An 18,108-nucleotide genomic window follows, 5' to 3' on the forward strand; every position below is an offset into this window, starting at 1 on the left:
TGCGGAAGGACGAATGACTAAGCCTTCATCAGGGTTTAGGCCACCAACTTATCATTCGTAGCCCCAGCGTTTTTTCTAATTAAAAATCAAGGTATTTAATATTCCTGAAAAATCATCTAAATTGTCCAACGATAAAGAGAATTTAAACCTATTTTTTTCTTTTTTGAAAAAGTCTAGGTATTATCTATTACAGGTGAGCGGTATGTGAATCATCTGCCAAGACTGATAGGTAACGCAAAAATGAAAATGACAAAAAGAAAGAAGAGAAAAAAAAGTAATGATACTCTTGGTATCCTGATTAGACGAGCCGTAGGCTTGCACCTGGCTACGGTCTGAGCCGCCTATGCCAATGGTCGTTCGTAAAAAAACCTATCTTGCCTCTTCAGTAAGAGCTACCGTACGACGGCTCCGAGAGATGTGCGCATGGAAACACGGAAAGATCACGTTTTTGCAGCTAATCCCCCTGTTGATCTATCTAGTCCCAGGCGAGTTCGGCGAACTCTATTCAGCCATCCATGTCGAGGTGAAATTACTCTGACACGAGATGCTGGGGTGCAAAACAGGGTCCGTGTTAGCCCTCTAGCCGCATTTGGCTTGAGACAATCTCATCGACTAATAGTATCCGCCCCGAGGATCGGATCGGGCCTGTCACTTGGCGGGGGGTAGAGGGGTGTCTTTATAGTAACGACGTGCTTCGTCAGACGTTTCAACTAATTTACCGATGAAAGACGGGTCTTTATGGCCCTAGGCAGCCGGGAGCTGCCGCAATAGCGTCAGATTGCTCGGGCGGGACGATAGAACTATCAGCTATAAGGATAAGGCACCCTCCGGCTCCGCCCTCTCTAATTTGGCCCTTGATGATGCTATCAACAGGGAGTAGGCTCAACCGCCGAGTTACATTCACAGTGTCAGATTTCGCGAGAATGTACTAAGTACAAAAATTCTATTTAACGTATTCTATGCTAACAGTTTCTATTATTACACCCCAACGTCACAATTGTCGCATTAGCAGTTGCAGACCATCTGGTGGAACGTCACCGACCCGTCCTGCGGGCTCCCGGCTCCGAGATAACAGGCTTGACTCATGCCGCTGCGCCCGCCCGGCGGACAAACAAACAGCCGAACAGGCCTGCTTGTGAGCCTATTCATTATACAGACTGGCCGGCGGCTTCTCTGTGATGTACATTGTTGACGTTGTTGCCCGTGAAGGCCGTTTTGGCATGACCGCCTCCATGAAACTTTGCCTTCGGCTCACCCTAGCGTTTCTCAGTCGCCTCTGATCCTCGTATTCCGGTTCCGCGTCGACCGACCCGTCATTTTCAGTAGAGTCGAGATGCAGTAGAGCAAGTACTGGCCCCTTTTTGTTCCCACCACCCCTACGGGAGCTCAAAATCTCGTAGCGGACACCAATCTTGCCAATCTCCCTCGTGACCTCATCTGTTGTCCATGATCGAGACTTGGTATTTCCATCATTGGGATGCATGGAGTAGGCTCCTGGTCCACTGGCCCCGTTTGGAATGTGGAAAGTCAAGTCAATGCGAAAGAAGGCGTACGCAGCGACTGTCAAGATCTCCAGCATGAAGCCCGTTGTGTAGAATGCACCTTTGGTAAACAACGGAGACATGGCCTCGACGGCGGTAGGATTGGCTATTGCTGCCAGCTTCGCAGCCGCCCCAACCGCCAGTGTAGTTGCACTGAAAACGAGCAGGCTTCCTTTGCGGGCCATGTTACCAATGCCAAACGACTCGGGTGATGCATTCGCCGTCGCGCTCGCGAGGAACACCCACAAGAGGGGCATGACAACCAACATCATGTTCCAGGACGCGCCGACTCTTAGCACTCCCTCAGAAGCCTCTAACCGGGTAGGCTTTCCGACACTGAAGAAGCTAAAGGCCGTGGCAATAATGTTCATGATGATGGCGGCCGGGACGGAAAAGATCAAGAACAGAGAGAAGTAGCTGAAAGCCGGTCGCCAGCCAAAAGCAGGGTGCATGGAGCGCACGAGGCGCTGTGCGAGAAATAAGTTGACAGCAAAGATGACGGCGGCGCTGAGACGCGTTAGTAAAGTGCTTCAAGATGCAACGAAAAGAGTACTTACCCGCCATTCTGGAATATTATTGCCGCCAAAACGACACCACGTGGACTGGAAAACGCCCAGACGATCCGGAAGATGCAGGTCATGACCCGGACCATGCAAAAGTCAAACATGAGGTCTGATAGAAGAAATTTGTGGCCACGTTTGGCATTAGCTCGGAAGATGGAGATGTGCGTAAAAGCACCCAGACCAAAGAGGACGAGGAATATCACCGTGATGAATACATCCTCGTCGGGCGTCGGAATGCCCCCCGGAAATGGCCCTTTTGCAGGGTCACGGTCTGTGCTCTGGCTCTGGGCGGACTTGGCCGCGCCCACCTCACCAGCTTGATCTCCAGGGCTTTCTGTCCCAGTACTTGCAGTCGCTGCAGCAGCGGGCTCAGCCGTAGCCGTGGCTATGATGGTAGAAGTCGCTCTCGTGACTGTACTTGCTATGGCTACTTCCGTACTTGTCGTTTCTATCGCTGGCGAGATTGTTATCTGCAGCCTCATAGAGCGCTCCAGGGCATCCAATATGTTGGTGGCTCGGGAGTCGAGCGGATTGACAATGGTAGCGGGAGTAATAGATGGCGTGGCCGCAATATTCGTCAGGACATGGCTGACAACTGAGTCGACGGGGAAACACATGAACGAACTAGCTTGGGTGGAGGCTGAGGCTGAGGACAATACCGAGTTGGCCAGATTTTGCGAGGAAATACCAGTTGCATCACCGATCAACGGAGCCATGTTGATGATGAGGGTTGTGAGAAGACGAACAAACAGCTCATAGATGCGTCACGGCGAGATCGACCGCTTTCGTGCTGATCAACAGGAGGAAAATCTGACAATCAAAGTACTCTCAGCGGAAAGATGGGATATGGCAAAAAGGACTTTTGGATGTTATGTATGGACTCGCAACTTTTATCAGCGTCGCGGCTGCTTTTAGAGACCCCCTAGGCAATTAGTAATGGACTGCACGCATGATGGACGAGCGGCATTGCCTCGGTAGCTGCCTCGGGCTCAGGAATCTCGGGTAAAAAGACCGGCCCTTCTTCAGCCCCTGTATTGCGGTAGCTATCGCGGGAGCTATCTCGGTAGCAACACACTTAATGCAGGAGCTATGACACTATTGAATGATGACTCGCGTTGGATCAAGCTCGAGACTGGTTTCGCATGCCGCTCGGAGCCAAACCCCTGGGGATTGCTACTGAGCGCATGCTCCGCGAAACTTTGTCAATATTCTCTCAGTGACATAGAGTAGAAAAGGTTATGAGAGAGTGGGTATGTGTATTTCGTTTAGCGTTACAGGTTTCTACACAATTGTTTGATGGGAAACTCCATGAGAGCTGAGGATGTTACAGATTGTATTGAGCGCCGTTTAGAAGGTTCCGTTCCGGCCTTGCATAGTCTCCCGAGACATAGCTACTGTTCGACTAGTATAAATTATTGCAGGGGAGTTTCTATAATGATCGCTCCTCGTTCCTTTTCTGATTTGCAGATGTTTATATACAGATATCAGTACAGCCATATCAACCATGTAGTGCTGAGAATGCCACTTATGCTTTCTCCCGTGTAATCAATTGCCATGTATACCGTTCTAAAGATATAATCATGACTGCTCTGATGCAGAAGATTTGAGTTATTGTGCAAGTCTGTTCAGAATCTCTGACAAATAACTCGGACATTTGTTGTCGATAGATGGTGGAGACGGCCTGAATTAGAAATAATTGGACCATAACAACATAGGAGCTATTGAATGCTAAGTCAGGCGTTTCTGGGGTTGATACGGAGCCGAGATCTGCGCTAACGAGTCAAGTCAAGCAGAGTCATAACCTCCCGGCGCCTGATTATCAGGTCTTCCCGGTTGGTTTTGGGCGGAAAGAGCGCACGGTTTCTTGGCGGGCTATAACGACTAGATGACATTTATAGATTGCTCAGCTTCACGTGGGAATCGGTACGTTGAGACTGACCGTCTCATTCAGGTCAAGTATATAAGAATGGCATTATCTGCCTGTCTTCGGCCACACCTTTTACCATTACATACGCCAATCTACTTTTCTCAACGAGCTTCATACTTTTTGATAACAAGTCATAACTTTCAAACAAAAATAGCACAAGCAGCAACCAATTCACAATGATCTCTACCGGTCTCCACGAGACGGGCAAGACAGCTGAGCTGTTGGTCTTTGGAGATCTCACAGCTAGCTTCGAGGAAGAGCTTCGACGCTTGCTGCACATCAGAGGAAATGAAGCCATGAATTCCTTCTTTGAGCGCGTCGCCTTTAGCCTTCGACAGGAGCTGGGTCGTCAGCCATCAGCCATACAAAACATGTTCCCCCGCTTCACAACTCTCATCGATATGGTGGCTGGGTTTGCAAACAAACTGGAGGGAACACCAGTCCTGCAGTTCTGTCTCATGACTGTCTGCCAGGTGGCCAAGTTTATCCAGTAAGTCTTACGAGCCTTTCACTATGTCGAGACGTAGTCATGATACGAATTTTTCCAGCTTTACTACCGGGAAGCCGTTTCCATCACCCGAGAACAGCTATCTACTTGGGATCTGCACTGGTTCCTTTGCTGCTTCTGCCGTTTGCGTCTCTCAGTCCATACATGAAGTTGTGGTTGCTGGAGTAGAGGCTACCATTGCTGCTTTCCGAACAGCGCTTCGCTCATTCCTACAAAGAGGCTTAATCACCACCGCTGGAAATAAGCCTTGGTCTGCCGTGGTTTCACGCGATAAGCCAGTCAAGGAACTGATTGAAAAATTTACGAACGAAAATGTTTGTTTCTCATCTCCTTTGTTATAAGCAACACGAATAACAACGCTAACTTTCTGGAAGCCCTACCATAGCAAGCTGTCCAATCTATATATAAGCGCCACAACACCATTCAACGCTACTGTCAGCGGACCACCCGATATCTTGAACGATTTCCTTGCGCGAAACAACCTCCCACTACATCGACTGCCCATCCAGTCGCCGTTTCATGGTTCCCACATATTCAGTGAAGCTGATGTTGAATCTGTGCTGACGGGCTTCCCGGAGGCTGAATTCCAAGAGTACAAACCTCGAATCCCCATATTTTCAGGCTCTACGGGAGGAGTGGTTCAAGCAACCGACTTTAAAAGTTTGTTGAGAATGGCTAGCACCAGTGTATTACGAGAGAAGGTTGAATGGGAAGAAATTCTCATCACCCTCTCTACGACTCTGAGCAAACAGAAACGGGGTAAATGCACTGTCTACCCATTCTACCACAATAGCATCTCACTCTTGTCCTCATACTTGGCTCATGAGGCAGGTATTGAGGTAGCCGTGCAGAACATGGCAGGACAGCCTGCGCAGCAACCGACTAGGTCTACAGGACGATTTGACGAAACCAAGATCGCTGTGATAGGCTACTCTGGTCGGTTTCCCGAGGCCGCATCCAATGACGAGTTTTGGAATCTTCTTCGGTCTGGTCGCGACGTTCATCGCAACATACCAGAGGATCGATTCAACTGGGAGACATACCATGATCCGACGGGGAAGAAGAGAAATACGAACAAGGTCCAACATGGCTGCTTCATCAATCAGCCTGGCTTATTTGACTCGCAATTCTTCAATATGTCGCCCCGCGAGGCAAACAGTACCGATCCAGCACAAAGGCTAGCAATCACCGCTACATACGAGGCAATGGAGATGGCTGGCATGGTGCCCAACAGAACTCCTTCGACGCAACAAGACCGCGTCGGCGTCTTTTTTGGCATCACAAGTGATGACTGGAGAGAGGTCAATAGTAGCCAGGACGTCGACACCTACTTTATTCCGGGCGGTGTCAGAGCTTTCTTGCCTGGGCGGATTAGGTATGCCCACAAACCCGTACGAGCAGACGCACAATTCCTTATTAATGCGATTTTAGTTACTATTTTCGATTTTCCGGGCCCAGTCTCAGCATTGACACGGCTTGCTCCTCTAGCTTTGCTGCCATCCAGTCGGCTTGTGGATATTTGCTGAGAGGCGAATGTGATACCGCGATTGCAGGTGGGACAAATGTGCTCACGAACCCAGACATCTTTACTGGTCTGGACCGCGGTCATTTTCTGGCCAAAACTGGTAAGGCCTTGCTCATATTCAAGACTGTTGCAACCTTTCAAGTTACCATCTTAAGCTGACTCTTCTGACAAGGCAACTGTAATACCTTTGATGACGAGGCTTCTGGATATTGCCGGGCCGAAGGAGTCGGCGCAGTGATTCTCAAGCGCCTGGAAGACGCCCTAGAGGACAACGACCCAATCTTTGGAGTCATCGCTGGATCCAACACCAACCACTGCGGACAAACAGACTCGATTACGCGGCCGCATGAAGGCGATCAAGCGGCAGTCTTTAACCGCGTCCTGAGATATCAAGGTGTTGACCCCAACGAAATCAGCTATGTGGAGATGCATGGCACTGGTACGCAAGCCGGTGACGCCACGGAAATGCGCTCTGTGCTCTCCGTGTTTCTCCCCGACCAACGGCGCAGCGCCAACCAGCCTCTATATTTGGGCTCAGCAAAAGCCAACGTCGGGCATTCTGAATCGGCATCTGGCGTGGTGTCTCTGATCAAGGCGTTGCTCATGATGAAGAACAATGAGATTCCGCCGCACTGTGGCATCAAGACCCGTATCAACAGAAACTACCCCACGGACCTCGCCCAGCGCAATGTCCGCATTGCCTTTGAGCCTACGCCCTGGAGGCGAGAAAGTTCCGCCGGCGGAACGAGAAGGATGTTTTTGAACAATTTTAGCGCAGCTGGCGGCAACACTGCAATCCTTTTGGAAGATGCTCCAAGTCCTCCAGAAACTGTACACTCCACAGGGCAAGGCGAGCGTGGCACATACTTGGTCACGGTTTCGGCGAAATCCGCAAAGTCTCTCGTTGTCAACTTGGAGCGCTTGGTATCGTTCCTGGAGGAGAATCCCTCCTGTTCTCTTCCGGCACTTTCTTATACGACAACAGCCAGACGAATCCATCATCGCTATAGGGTAGCTTGCTCGGGTGATTCCATTGCCGCTGTTCTGGAGAAGCTCAAGTCGCAGGCTCAGTCCCAATCTCAGTCTCTTACTCAAACCCCAAGGCTAGGCGCTTCCAAAACACCAAAAGTGGTCTTTGTTTTCACAGGCCAGGGAAACCTGTACACGAGCCTAGGCCGAGAGCTCTATGAAACCGTTTCGAGTTTTCGCGAGGACATTGCTCAATTCGATAATATCGCGCAGCAGCATGGCTTCCCGCCATTTCTCTCACTCATAGATGGTTCAATCGCGAGCCTCGAGGGCGTGGACACATGCACGAGCCACTTGGCCCTGGTATGCCTTCAGATGGCGCTGAGCCGGCTCTGGAATGCATGGAATATTCAGCCGAGCATGGTGATAGGCCACAGCTTGGGCGAGTACGCAGCACTCTTTGCCGCTGGGGTCATCAGTGCTAGCGATGCCATCCTATTAGTGGGCACAAGAGCGACGTTGCTGGCGAGACACTGCAGCCCCGGAACTCACGGTATGATGGCCATCAAGGCAGCCGTCGACAGCATCCTGCCGCTTCTCCATGAGTCATCGTGTGAGATTACGTGCATCAATCAGCCGAGTGGAGTTGTCGTCGGTGGCAAGAAGCAGAACATTGACGAGCTCGCGACCAAGGTCCAAGGACTGGGCTACCCAACGGTACCACTTGATATTCCCTTTTCTTTCCATACATCGCAGGTTGATCCGATCCTTGCCGACTTTGAAAAGGCTGCACAGAATGTTCATTATTCTACACCCAAAATGCCCATCCTGTCTCCGCTGCTCGGCCATGTCATCAATGATGGGCAACCCTTTGACGGAGACTATCTTGCCCGGGCATGCCGTGGTGTAGTCAACTTTCAAGGGGCACTGGAAGCCGCCAAATTTGTCTCCCTCGTCGATGAGAACACCGTCTGGCTCGAGATGGGCTCGCATCCTGCCTGCTCTGGAATGATCAAGGGAACATTGGGCTCCCAATCAACTATCTTGGCATCAGTCCGGAACGCTACCTCGCCATGGACCACCATGGTTTCTGCCCTCGAGTCCATGTATGTCAAGGGCCTGGAAATTGACTGGAACAACTTTCATCGGAGCTCTGGCGAGTCCCATCAAGTCATCCAGCTGCCGCAGTACAGCTGGGATCTGAAGAATTACTGGATCACTTACAAGAATGACTGGCTCCTGACCAAGGGGGAGTGCTGCTCCGTGAAGCCTCAGGCTTCGCAAGGCACAGCAAGTACCAATGCAGTCCGATATCTTTCGCCTGCGGTTCAGCGTGTACTGGAAGAAAGTCATACTGCCGCGCAGTCTAGCCTGCTGGCCGAGTCCGATTTGTTCGACAACAGGCTGTTACCCGTTCTGAACGGGCATAAAGTGAATGGGGCGGCGTTGTGCCCATCGGTAAGTTGCTCATGTTGACGCGTTGGTACCATGTTAAACGAGGCTAACGTGATGCAGAGTTTATATGGTGACATCGCACTGACAGTAGGAAGAGCCCTTGTTGAAGGAAGTGAATCATCCCACTTTACGGGCTTTGAAGTTTGCGACGTCAAGGTCGATCACCCTCTAATTGCCCTTGCATCGGACAAGTCCCGCCTATTCCGCGTCTCAGCCACCGCTGATTGGGCTTCGCAGCTCATCTCCATCTCAATTTACAGCGTCGACGATGGTGGCAACACGACGGCGCACCATGCTAAAGCCAATGTCCGCTTGATCATTGACAAGGCCGACTGGCTTACCGAGTGGAAACCCATGGCTTACCTGATTCGCGGTCGGATTGCTTCTCTCGAACGGGGCGTCGCCGATGGTAATATCCACAAGCTGAAACGCTCCATGGTCTACAAGCTTTTCACCTCCATCGTGGACTATAGCTCCGAGTATCAGGGTATGCAGGAGGTCATCCTTGACAGTGATGAGCTCGAAGCAACAGCAAAAGTGTCCTTCCGTGTGGATCATCAGGGATTCGTCATGAATCCGCGTTGGATCGACAGCCTGGGCCACTTGGCCGGATTCATCATGAACGGGAATGAATACACGCAATCTGACAAGCAAGTCTTCATCAATCACGGCTGGGATCGCCTCCGGTTCGCCGAGACTCTGTGTGAGGAAAAGGTCTATACTACATACACCAAGATGCAGCTTGTAGAGAGCAAGCTCTATATCGGTGACACCTATGTTCTGGACGGGGAACGCATCGTTGCCAAGTTTGACAAGGTCGCGGTGAGTCTGCCAAGTAACCCAATCGCTAAAGGAACATGTACTAACATTTCGCAGTTTCAAGGAGTTCCCCGCAAGGTTCTCGGCAGGCTCTTACCCAGTTCCAAAGAAGCGGCACCGGTGCCCGGCATCAAGAGAGAGACATCGAATGAGAAGCCGTGGCCGGCCGCTACTCCAGCACCAGCCCAAAGCGACATTCGGCGCCCAAGTGCCACACGCTCGTCAGAAGACGTCGACTTCCGTCGCGTCTTGAAAATCATCGCGGAAGAGGTGGGAATCACCCTCTCGGAGTTACAGCCTGACGTCCAACTCGCCGATCTTGGGCTCGACTCGTTGCTTTCACTGACAATCTCCTCACGCATCAACGACGAAATGGGGTTGGACTTGCCATCGACGCTTTTTGTGGAACATCCCACAGTGAAGGACTTGCAATTCTTCTTTCATACAGAGGGACGCAGTCACAGTGACACACCGAGGCTTGTCGACGATATTTCGTCAGACTCTAGCTTTGACCACAGTGACGTTGCTCCCAACGACGTTCCTCCTCCCAACGACACTGGAGCTGTTACGGCCATGATCCGCCAAGCAATTGCCGACGAGACGGGCATAGCGGTCGAGGAGCTCGAGTCTACGGCCTGTCTGGCTGATCTTGGCGTGGATTCACTTCTCAGCCTCACCATTGCAGACTCTCTCACAGAGGCTCTTGGCGCCGAAGTGTCCAGCAGCCTTTTGCTGGAGAGCACAACACTGAAAGACCTCGAGGGTACGCTGGGCAAAGTATTGGGCCGCAACGTGACTGAGCTCAATGGTACGAGCAGTCTTGGCGTACTCACACCCGCAACATCCTTTGTTAGCCAGCCAAAGGTGGTGGACCAAATTGTCTCCAATGCGCCGCACGCAACCTCCATCGTGCTCCAGCGCGCGAAAACTCCCGTGGCTAGCCGTGTCATGTTCTTGCTCCCCGATGGATCTGGATCAGCTGCTTCGTACGCCTTGCTCGCCAAACTGGAACCCAGTGTCAAAGTCTACGGACTGAATTGCCCGTGGCGGGCCACGCCAGAAGACATGACCCGGCTAGGGGTGACGACGGCTCAGGTTGTTGCCAAGTTTGTTGCCGAAATCCGACGACTCCAGCCACACGGCCCCTACTATCTGGGCGGGTGGTCGGCCGGAGGCATCTTTGCCTTTGAGGCGACTCGGGCGCTCATGGCAGCAGGCGAGGTCGTCGAGAAGCTGCTGCTCATCGACGCGCCAAACCCCATCGGTCTCGAGAACCCGCCGTCCAAGATGTTTGACTTTTTCGAGAGCGCCGGCGTGTTTGGCAAGATGACGGGCAGCAACAACGTGCCAAAGTGGCTGCGCCACCACTTTGACGCAACGGTCACCATGCTGGACGGGTACGCGCCTGTACCGCTGCCCAACGCGCCGCCTACGGTGGTGATTTACGCGCGCGATGGCATCTTGAAGGACCCGAGCGCGCCGCAGATGGAGACGGCGCCGAATGACCCGCGCGAGATGCTCTGGCTTCTACACGACCGGACCGACTTTTCGGCCGCCGGCTGGGCGGCGCTGATTGGGCGTGGTCGCATGAATATCCATGTGCTGAGCAATGTGAATCATTTTACCATGATGGACGAGGGTCCGCACATGGAGGAAATGCGCGGCTATGTTCGAAAGGAAATATTGGATCTGTAATGCGCCTAGGTTTTGGTGATTTGATGGTTTTATAGAATGATATAGTAGTGGTCATGTAGAAAGAAATTGTCACATTCAGTCGCATTTTTTAGCACGTGTGAAGCAAGTGGCATCACGAAATAAGGCAAGTTGGTGAAGCGATAGCGTCAAGCGTAGGATGAAAGTATAGTCTAGAAAATATGTTTGTCTTTATGATAAAAATAAAAACCAACGCCTTATGTTAGAAAAGCTTTCGTCCAGTCAGTATAATAACGACCTATCTTGTGTAATAACTGGCGGTTGATTGTGCATATGCTTAGCACCTGAAGCCAGGCCCAGGTACAGTGGTTTAGTGGGTGGATGTTAGGTGGGTGTTGGCCTGTGGCTGGACCACTACAGTGGGTTGTGCCACCTAGGTACAGGTACCGTAGCCCACAACCTGCCGAATACACCCACTATAGGTACATCATCATTATCCCCTTACAGTGGCCAAAAGTCTGCAACCACCTGTCCCTACTGAACATGTATGTGATTTTTTATACGTAGACTCTAGGTAATTATAGCCCTACTGATGATTTTTCTATTAATGAAGAAATCCAAAATACGTAATTCGGCTTATATAATTATATCCTAGTACTTACTTTTATTGTCATCTCAGTGTCACGGCCTACCCCTCAGCGTTTGGTGATATCACCCCTCTTTTTTTCACCCAAACTGGAGGTCGCAACGAAAGAATTCACTCCTCGCATTACTGCCCTGATGACTGAGATCAAAGTGCAAATCGTATCTGATCTTCACCTCGAATCCCCTAATGGATACGACATCTTTCAAGTCGAACCAAACGCGCCGTACTTGGCCTTGCTCGGCGACATTGGCTACGTCAAGGACGACGGCTTCTTCTGTTTTCTCCGCCGTCAACTCGACGTTTTCCGTCTTGTCTTTCTGGTTCTAGGAAACCACGAACCATATTACAGTAGCTGGCCTGCAGCCAGGGCGAGAGTCGAGACGTTTCGGATGGGGCTTACCGAGCCCGACCGACTTGTTCTCCTCGATCAAACGCGTTACGACCTGTCCCCTACAGTCACTGTTCTGGGTTGCACACTGTTCTCGCATGTGGCATCTGGAGTTGAAGACCGTGTCAGTATGGGATTGAATGATTTCTATCTTGTTGATGATTGGACGGTTCAGTCGCACCGGGAAGCGCACCGTTCTGATGTCGACTGGCTTAATGCCGAGGTCGAGTGCATAGCACGCTCGGAACCCCATCGTGAGGTGCTAGTCTTCACTCATTACTGCCCACTGACCAATGAAGATGTTACCGATCCCCAACACCGAAGCAGCGCCATCTCATCTGGTTTCATGACGGACCTGTCTACTGAGCTGTGCTGGAAAGCGCCTGTTGTGAAGGTTTGGGCGTTTGGTCACACCCATTTCAACTGCGACTTCCAAGACGAGAATGGGAAACGCGTCATGTCAAATCAGAGAGGTTACTACTCTTCACAGGCTGCTGGTTTTGATGTTTCAAAGATTATCAAGATTTAGGCAAGCTATTGCGAGGGCTTTTCCTGACATAGCTATGACATGTTTAAAACAGTAAATTAAAGACGCTCGACTCCATGAATGACTCCGAAATTGACCAAAATCCGCCCTTGATATCATTATCATCATCATCCACTCAAATTCACAAATTCTAGCTATTCGGCAGACGACCGCTCAAAGACAAGTTGGAGCGGAGCTCCTCCAAAAGCCGCCACATGCAAGAAGTATCGGCTTCTTTCGCGGCGCAATAAAACTCTCTAAACTCATATCCCAAATCTTCAACGCAGAAAAAACCGGTCTCATCAACATACTCGAGTATATAAGTCAACAAGGCCATCCAGTAAGTCTCGTAGGTAGTATCGTAATCGCGGCACATGAGGAGAAGCAAGCTCTCACAATATTTTGCAACGGCTGGAACCCGTACAGCGGAATATTCTGACGACAATCGCCCTTGGCCCCTGCCTGGAGCGGCTGAGGGCAGCAAAGGGTCCGACGCACTTAGGATGCTGCCGGCGTTTTCCGATGTAGGAGAATCGAGAGCTGTGAGCTCCCAGAGGACGTCGGATTTTTGGTACAACGATAGCACAAACACATCACTCATGTGAAAGTGCACCAAAGGGCGTCGAGCCTGAAAACGATATGAGCGATCGCAGTTCAGGTTATTGCAAAGAGTAAAATTAGCCTGAACGAGGGCAGATGAAGCTGCCGTTATTTGATCATCAGGCACAACAAAGGCCACATCCTGTAATTGGGTCAGCGCTGCGTGAGGTTTCAAAGGAGAGGGTTAGACGAACGTCAATGATGGTTGGCACACCATAGATCCTCAGCAAATAATTGCCCCAAAGAACATTTGGTACACCAGCCGAGTTCAATATCTGGCATATCCTCACAACAGGTTTGCCATCCGGTGACGTCTTGCCCGCGATGTCATCCATGACTGAAAGGGAGGAAATATTGGTGAGGTACAGGATGATCTGTGTAGATCAAGTCCGCACTCGGCGAATCAGTACTTGGTAAATGGATATCGCGTGAACTTGACAAAGCGCTTTGTTTGGTGTTTTGCGCGCGTTTGTTTCTTGATCAAGAAGACACTCAAGTGGTAGGTATCGAATTCTTTATTAAGCGTCTGCTTTAGCGCAAGGCTGCCCTGTTTTTAGTGAGGTGCCTCTACGCTCCTCAACAGCAAACTAACGCTATTTGCCCATGACGAGACTGACACTCAGCTGGTAAATCTGGTTTAAATTCAGGATTGCAATACAATGACGAAATAGTATTCAGGAATGCTACTGTGCCACCAGCGCCGAACAGATCTGCGTCAGGAATAGGGTAGCATGCCCGAGGTGGGTTTGGCCGCAGCTCTCTTAGCCTCGAATAGTTACCTGTTTATTAATTGAGTGCTGTGGGCACACCACCAAAGAACGGAGATACAGCCATCACCGTGGCACGAAAGCATAGGCACAAGAGTATGACCAAGACGCTTAAATGAAAACAATACCATTTTTATATGAAAAGCTTCACCTAGATTATACTGGCTTATACTAGGTCATGCTTTCAAGATACTTTGAGCTTGCAGCGCGCACCAAGAAATAGCATCTAGAGTCACGGAATATTTGGACGAAGATTCAAGAATTGCAATACTCGATTCTAGTCTACGGCTGTCATCTTCTAAAGCTAACTTGGAAGCCACCAGTGCTCTCAAGCTCTTCAGCTTCTTCAGTAAGTACTTTTACTATCCAATTACGTGAAAGAACCGCCGGTGAGAAGAAGGACTTGACCTACGACATTGTTAGTAACTTGAACAGGTGCATTTTAGAAGCCACGAACCATTGATCCATTCACTATCGCCGTGTGCCAGAAAGGCAACAATTCGTGCGATATCCTGGGGCACAGCAACTCTTCCCAGAGGACAGTAGCTGGCCAAACCCTTGTCAATCTCTTCAATGGACGAAGAGGGAGTTGCTCCCGGTGAATAACGCCAGGCATTTCTACAACTGCATTAGTCAAGTCCTAGCATTGATGCCACTTTGAGAATGTGTGAACTTTGAGAATAAACTTACTCATCATACATGTCAGTCTTGACACCTCCCGGAGCAATCGCGTTGACAGTGATTTGTTTGTGACCGGCATCGACGGCAAAGCTGCGGGTGAAGCCTTCCACCGCAGCCTTGCTACCGGCGTAGAGCGCGTGGTTGCCGATTCCCGACATGGTTGCCGCGACGGAAGACGTGAGGATGATTCGGCCTCCGTTCTGAAGTGACTTGTAGGCGTTTTGGGCGACAAAGAACTGTGCTCGCGTGTTGAGGCCAAAGATGCGGTCATAGTCTTCTTCCGTGACCTGGTCCTCTGGTTTGAAGACCTCGGTGCCCGAGTTGGAGACGACAATGTCAAGGCGGCCGAAATGCTCGAGCGCTTCCTTGAACAGCCGGGCGACTTCAGACGCCTTGGAAACGTCAGCCTTGATCGCGATGGCGCGACTTCCGGCCTTTTCAATTTCTGCAACCACCTCGGCGGCGGCCTTGTCGGCTCTGCTGTAGTTGACGACGACTGACGCGCCGCGTTGTCCTAGCTCGACAGCGATGCCGCGTCCAATGCCTCGACCGGCTCCCGTAATAAGAGCCACTTTGCCCTCGAGACCGTAGACCTGGTTCTTTGTAGAAGCCATTGAATTCGACTGATGAGTTGATGATATGAATGTGATTGTAATGTTTTTAAAAATCTCTTGCAATAATGTTGTTGTTTTCTATGCTGTGAGTTCCATTGAGGCGGGGGAGTTGTTGGCTTTTTATATATCTCCGTTCAATCAAGAGACTTCTATTAATCCTTGAAGAGAGCCAGAAGAGTGTGTGCAGTAGTCTTTTGCACAGACAGACTAGGTCTATTCTCTGTTTACCGAATGCCGCTTTGGCAAAGGGGAAAGTACCCAAGCAAAAGACTGCCAACGAAACATGCCAGGAAACGCAAAGTGTCTCACACCTGGTAATCTCATTCTCATTAGTAGGCAAGACGAAGCAATCAATAACCCTTCGGGGGGATTGAAGGCAGATGATGAGCTGAGCAGCTGATGCGCAGAGCTGACGATGAGTTCCACCGATGATGAGCTGAGCAAATAATGAGCTGTCTAAGAATCTGATTAGAGCTTCCGGATATGTGAAACATTGAAACGTCTTGACACAGGCTAGAATGGCCATCGGAACAGCTTTAGGCTAGCAGCACGTCATTGTACGGGACGTTTGTTCCCATCGACGTGCCGAGCGGGATCGAGTCATGATCTGTCCGTGCTGCCCGCGCTCTGGGCACCTGGGGCGAGGGACCTAAGCGCACATGGAAAAAGGCGCCATACCGCTCTGAAACAGAGATTGGAAGAGGATCAAGGGCCATCTCGGTAGAATCAATGTGGATCTGTCATCGGGCGGGAACGTGGTTGTGGCTACGAGCCGCTCCACGCATTACGGCCACGGTGGGTGTGGGTGGAGTTATTTCAACGTCGAAGACTCGGCGCAACATGATGGTGTGGCATATACTCCGGAGACAGGAGAGTGATCTGGTAGACGGATAGATTAGTGCCGCAGATAGCGCCGTAGATGGTGGGGGGTTCGGCCTCCGTCGCCGCCGGCCCTGGGGCACCGCCGTGGCCGACATAGCGAGACGCGAGACGCGATGGCTGCGACGGGGGGTTGAAGACGGTAAGAGCTGCGGCGGGAAACAAACCATTATTTCTTTATTTAGAGAATATGGTGCAGGAAGTTTTACACTCGGACAATGAGGGTTTCACGCATAAGCGAGGCCGAGCGGAGCCTTGCTTGTTGATGAGATGATCAATGTCAAGCGGTACGATAAGTGCCGATCAACCAAATTTCGCTCCAAGATTGCCATTGCTTTATCGAACCGACTGTTGATTTATTGACACATGAGAAGTGTGGAAGTTGGCCATTTATAAAGGCTACGCTCTGTCAGCTGCACCTCGACAAGACAATTGAGGCAACTTGCTGCCTGTGACAAAATGACTTCCTCTTCCGCTGATAATAGAGCCGGGGGCTCATCCAGTGCAATTTCCTTCCAGGGTGAGCAGCACTTAGGAACCTGAAGTTGGATCTTGGCTCACTGTTTAGAATACCTTGATGTAACAGCATTACTCTTCCAATGGGGCGACAGTTACGACGCAAAAGTACACACAACCTTTTCCCAAATATACACGCCATTTTTTTTATTTTTATTTTTGCCAGCTGCTTACTTGTACTTTGTTTAGGACTGGTCTCGTTTGCGTAGCATCATCGCTCCAACCCTCTACGTCGACTACTCGAAAATTGGCAAGGGTGTATGGGAAACCATGCCGGCAGACGACTTTATAGCCATGGTGTCCGACGGTGACTTTCTTGGTGATCCTTGCGTCAAGACGCAGCATTTGCTCGGCGCGTCCCGCTGGGAGCGAATCTCCGAAACGGAAATTGTTGGACATCATCAGTTGAGGGCCGCCCACCAGGTTTACACGGAGCCGGATTTAAAGACGGTTAAACTACAGGGCCATAGTCACGCTACCAACAAGCACTACTACACTAGAGTGGACGGAGTGTGGAAGTTTTCTGGTTTAGCTCCGTTGGTTAGGTGGAATGAGCATGATTTTGAAAAGGTATTCAAAGGGTCCTTTAAAGACTGATGGCTTCTTTTTTTATAAGTAGTATATGGCAATACAAGGTACTGATTCCAAGTGCGCAAAGCTCTTCCCATCTCCAACTAGTTATAACGCCATTTGTACAGCTTGACCCAGTAGCCCTGCGAAAATACCCCATGCAGGAACAGCGGCCGCCGTCGCGAAAGAAGCAGACTTGGTCTGCGACGGAGTGGCGCTCTTGGACTCGACACTGGCTCATGTTCTCGCGTCAGTTACTGTATAATTTTCTGCGTCGTTTGGAATTGACGCGCTACAACTTACGTAGTTGGAGCACTACTACTGCTAGTAGGCAAACCACCCGCGTTGGTAGTGGTGGTGGTAGCGGTGGTGGTGGCTGCAGTCTGAGCAGTACCGGTCGCGGTAGTGCTGGATGAGCAATCTCGATCATACACCGACTGGGGGAGAAATTTCTTGAATCCAGGACATGTTTCCTTCAGAATACCGACGCAATATGTGGCCAGTGCAATGACCACATTCGTCTCCTCGTTGATGCTGTGATCACACCGCTGCGCAGCACAGGCAGCGGCCTTGCGGCCGCCTTCGCCGGCGCACATGCATTCGGCGTATCCGCGCGACTTGTAATCTCCAGGGCAGCTGTCAAACGCGGCATCGAGGCATGCTTCACAGGCGGGCGTTACAAAGGAACCAAAGATGGGGTTTGCAGCTTCAGTCGCGATGAAGTGGCCGGATAACAGGAACGAGAAGGACAGGAAAGATGAAGGACGCATTTTCCAAAAGTGGGTTCTGTATTGCTGCCACAGAAAAAAAAAGGGTGAACTTGTTGAGTATATTGGATAGCAGGTATTCGATATGGCTACCTTGAGCTTGCTTTTATAAGGTTGCGTATCTGGCGAGGCATGCTTGAGGCTGCACTGGTACATGTACCGAGTATCATGCAGGCCCACGCTCGGGACTTATC

General features: G+C 50.7%; 7 protein-coding genes across 7 annotated transcripts; 3 read left to right on the forward strand and 4 right to left on the reverse strand.

Annotated features, from left to right (window-relative positions):
- Positions 1–1,141: 1,141 nt before the first annotated feature.
- On the reverse strand, positions 1,142–2,721 carry BBA_06612 (uncharacterized protein; the record flags this gene model as incomplete). The annotated part of the gene is made up of 2 exons (XM_008601709.1): positions 1,142–2,048; positions 2,099–2,721. The coding sequence occupies 2 exons, from the start codon at positions 2,719–2,721 to the stop codon at positions 1,142–1,144; spliced, it is 1,530 nt and encodes a 509-aa protein (XP_008599931.1).
- A 1,486-nt stretch (positions 2,722–4,207) lies between these two features.
- Positions 4,208–11,002, forward strand: BBA_06613 (polyketide synthase; the record flags this gene model as incomplete). The annotated part of the gene is made up of 7 exons (XM_008601710.1): positions 4,208–4,521; positions 4,580–4,853; positions 4,914–5,914; positions 5,971–6,164; positions 6,237–8,491; positions 8,549–9,310; positions 9,365–11,002. The coding sequence occupies 7 exons, from the start codon at positions 4,208–4,210 to the stop codon at positions 11,000–11,002; spliced, it is 6,438 nt and encodes a 2,145-aa protein (XP_008599932.1).
- A 738-nt stretch (positions 11,003–11,740) lies between these two features.
- BBA_06614 (Ser/Thr protein phosphatase superfamily) lies at positions 11,741–12,523 on the forward strand (the record flags this gene model as incomplete). The annotated part of the gene is made up of 1 exon (XM_008601711.1): positions 11,741–12,523. The coding sequence occupies one exon, from the start codon at positions 11,741–11,743 to the stop codon at positions 12,521–12,523; it is 783 nt and encodes a 260-aa protein (XP_008599933.1).
- Positions 12,524–12,671: 148 nt separating this feature from the next.
- On the reverse strand, positions 12,672–13,455 carry BBA_06615 (uncharacterized protein; the record flags this gene model as incomplete). Its single annotated transcript, XM_008601712.1, has 2 exons — positions 12,672–13,262; positions 13,315–13,455. The coding sequence occupies 2 exons, from the start codon at positions 13,453–13,455 to the stop codon at positions 12,672–12,674; spliced, it is 732 nt and encodes a 243-aa protein (XP_008599934.1).
- Positions 13,456–14,257: 802 nt separating this feature from the next.
- BBA_06616 (short chain dehydrogenase) lies at positions 14,258–15,182 on the reverse strand (the record flags this gene model as incomplete). Its single annotated transcript, XM_008601713.1, has 3 exons — positions 14,258–14,295; positions 14,345–14,505; positions 14,578–15,182. The coding sequence occupies 3 exons, from the start codon at positions 15,180–15,182 to the stop codon at positions 14,258–14,260; spliced, it is 804 nt and encodes a 267-aa protein (XP_008599935.1).
- Positions 15,183–16,520: 1,338 nt separating this feature from the next.
- Positions 16,521–17,174, forward strand: BBA_06617 (conidial pigment biosynthesis scytalone dehydratase Arp1; the record flags this gene model as incomplete). Its single annotated transcript, XM_008601714.1, has 3 exons — positions 16,521–16,581; positions 16,648–16,685; positions 16,767–17,174. 3 exons carry the CDS (start codon positions 16,521–16,523, stop codon positions 17,172–17,174), a joined length of 507 nt encoding a protein of 168 aa, XP_008599936.1.
- Positions 17,175–17,255: 81 nt separating this feature from the next.
- Positions 17,256–17,917, reverse strand: BBA_06618 (uncharacterized protein; the record flags this gene model as incomplete). Its single annotated transcript, XM_008601715.1, has 2 exons — positions 17,256–17,379; positions 17,451–17,917. 2 exons carry the CDS (start codon positions 17,915–17,917, stop codon positions 17,256–17,258), a joined length of 591 nt encoding a protein of 196 aa, XP_008599937.1.
- Positions 17,918–18,108: the final 191 nt, after the last annotated feature.

This window comes from Beauveria bassiana, assembly GCF_000280675.1.
Source record: "Beauveria bassiana ARSEF 2860 unplaced genomic scaffold BBA_S00019, whole genome shotgun sequence".
Classification (NCBI taxonomy): domain Eukaryota; kingdom Fungi; phylum Ascomycota; class Sordariomycetes; order Hypocreales; family Cordycipitaceae; genus Beauveria; species Beauveria bassiana.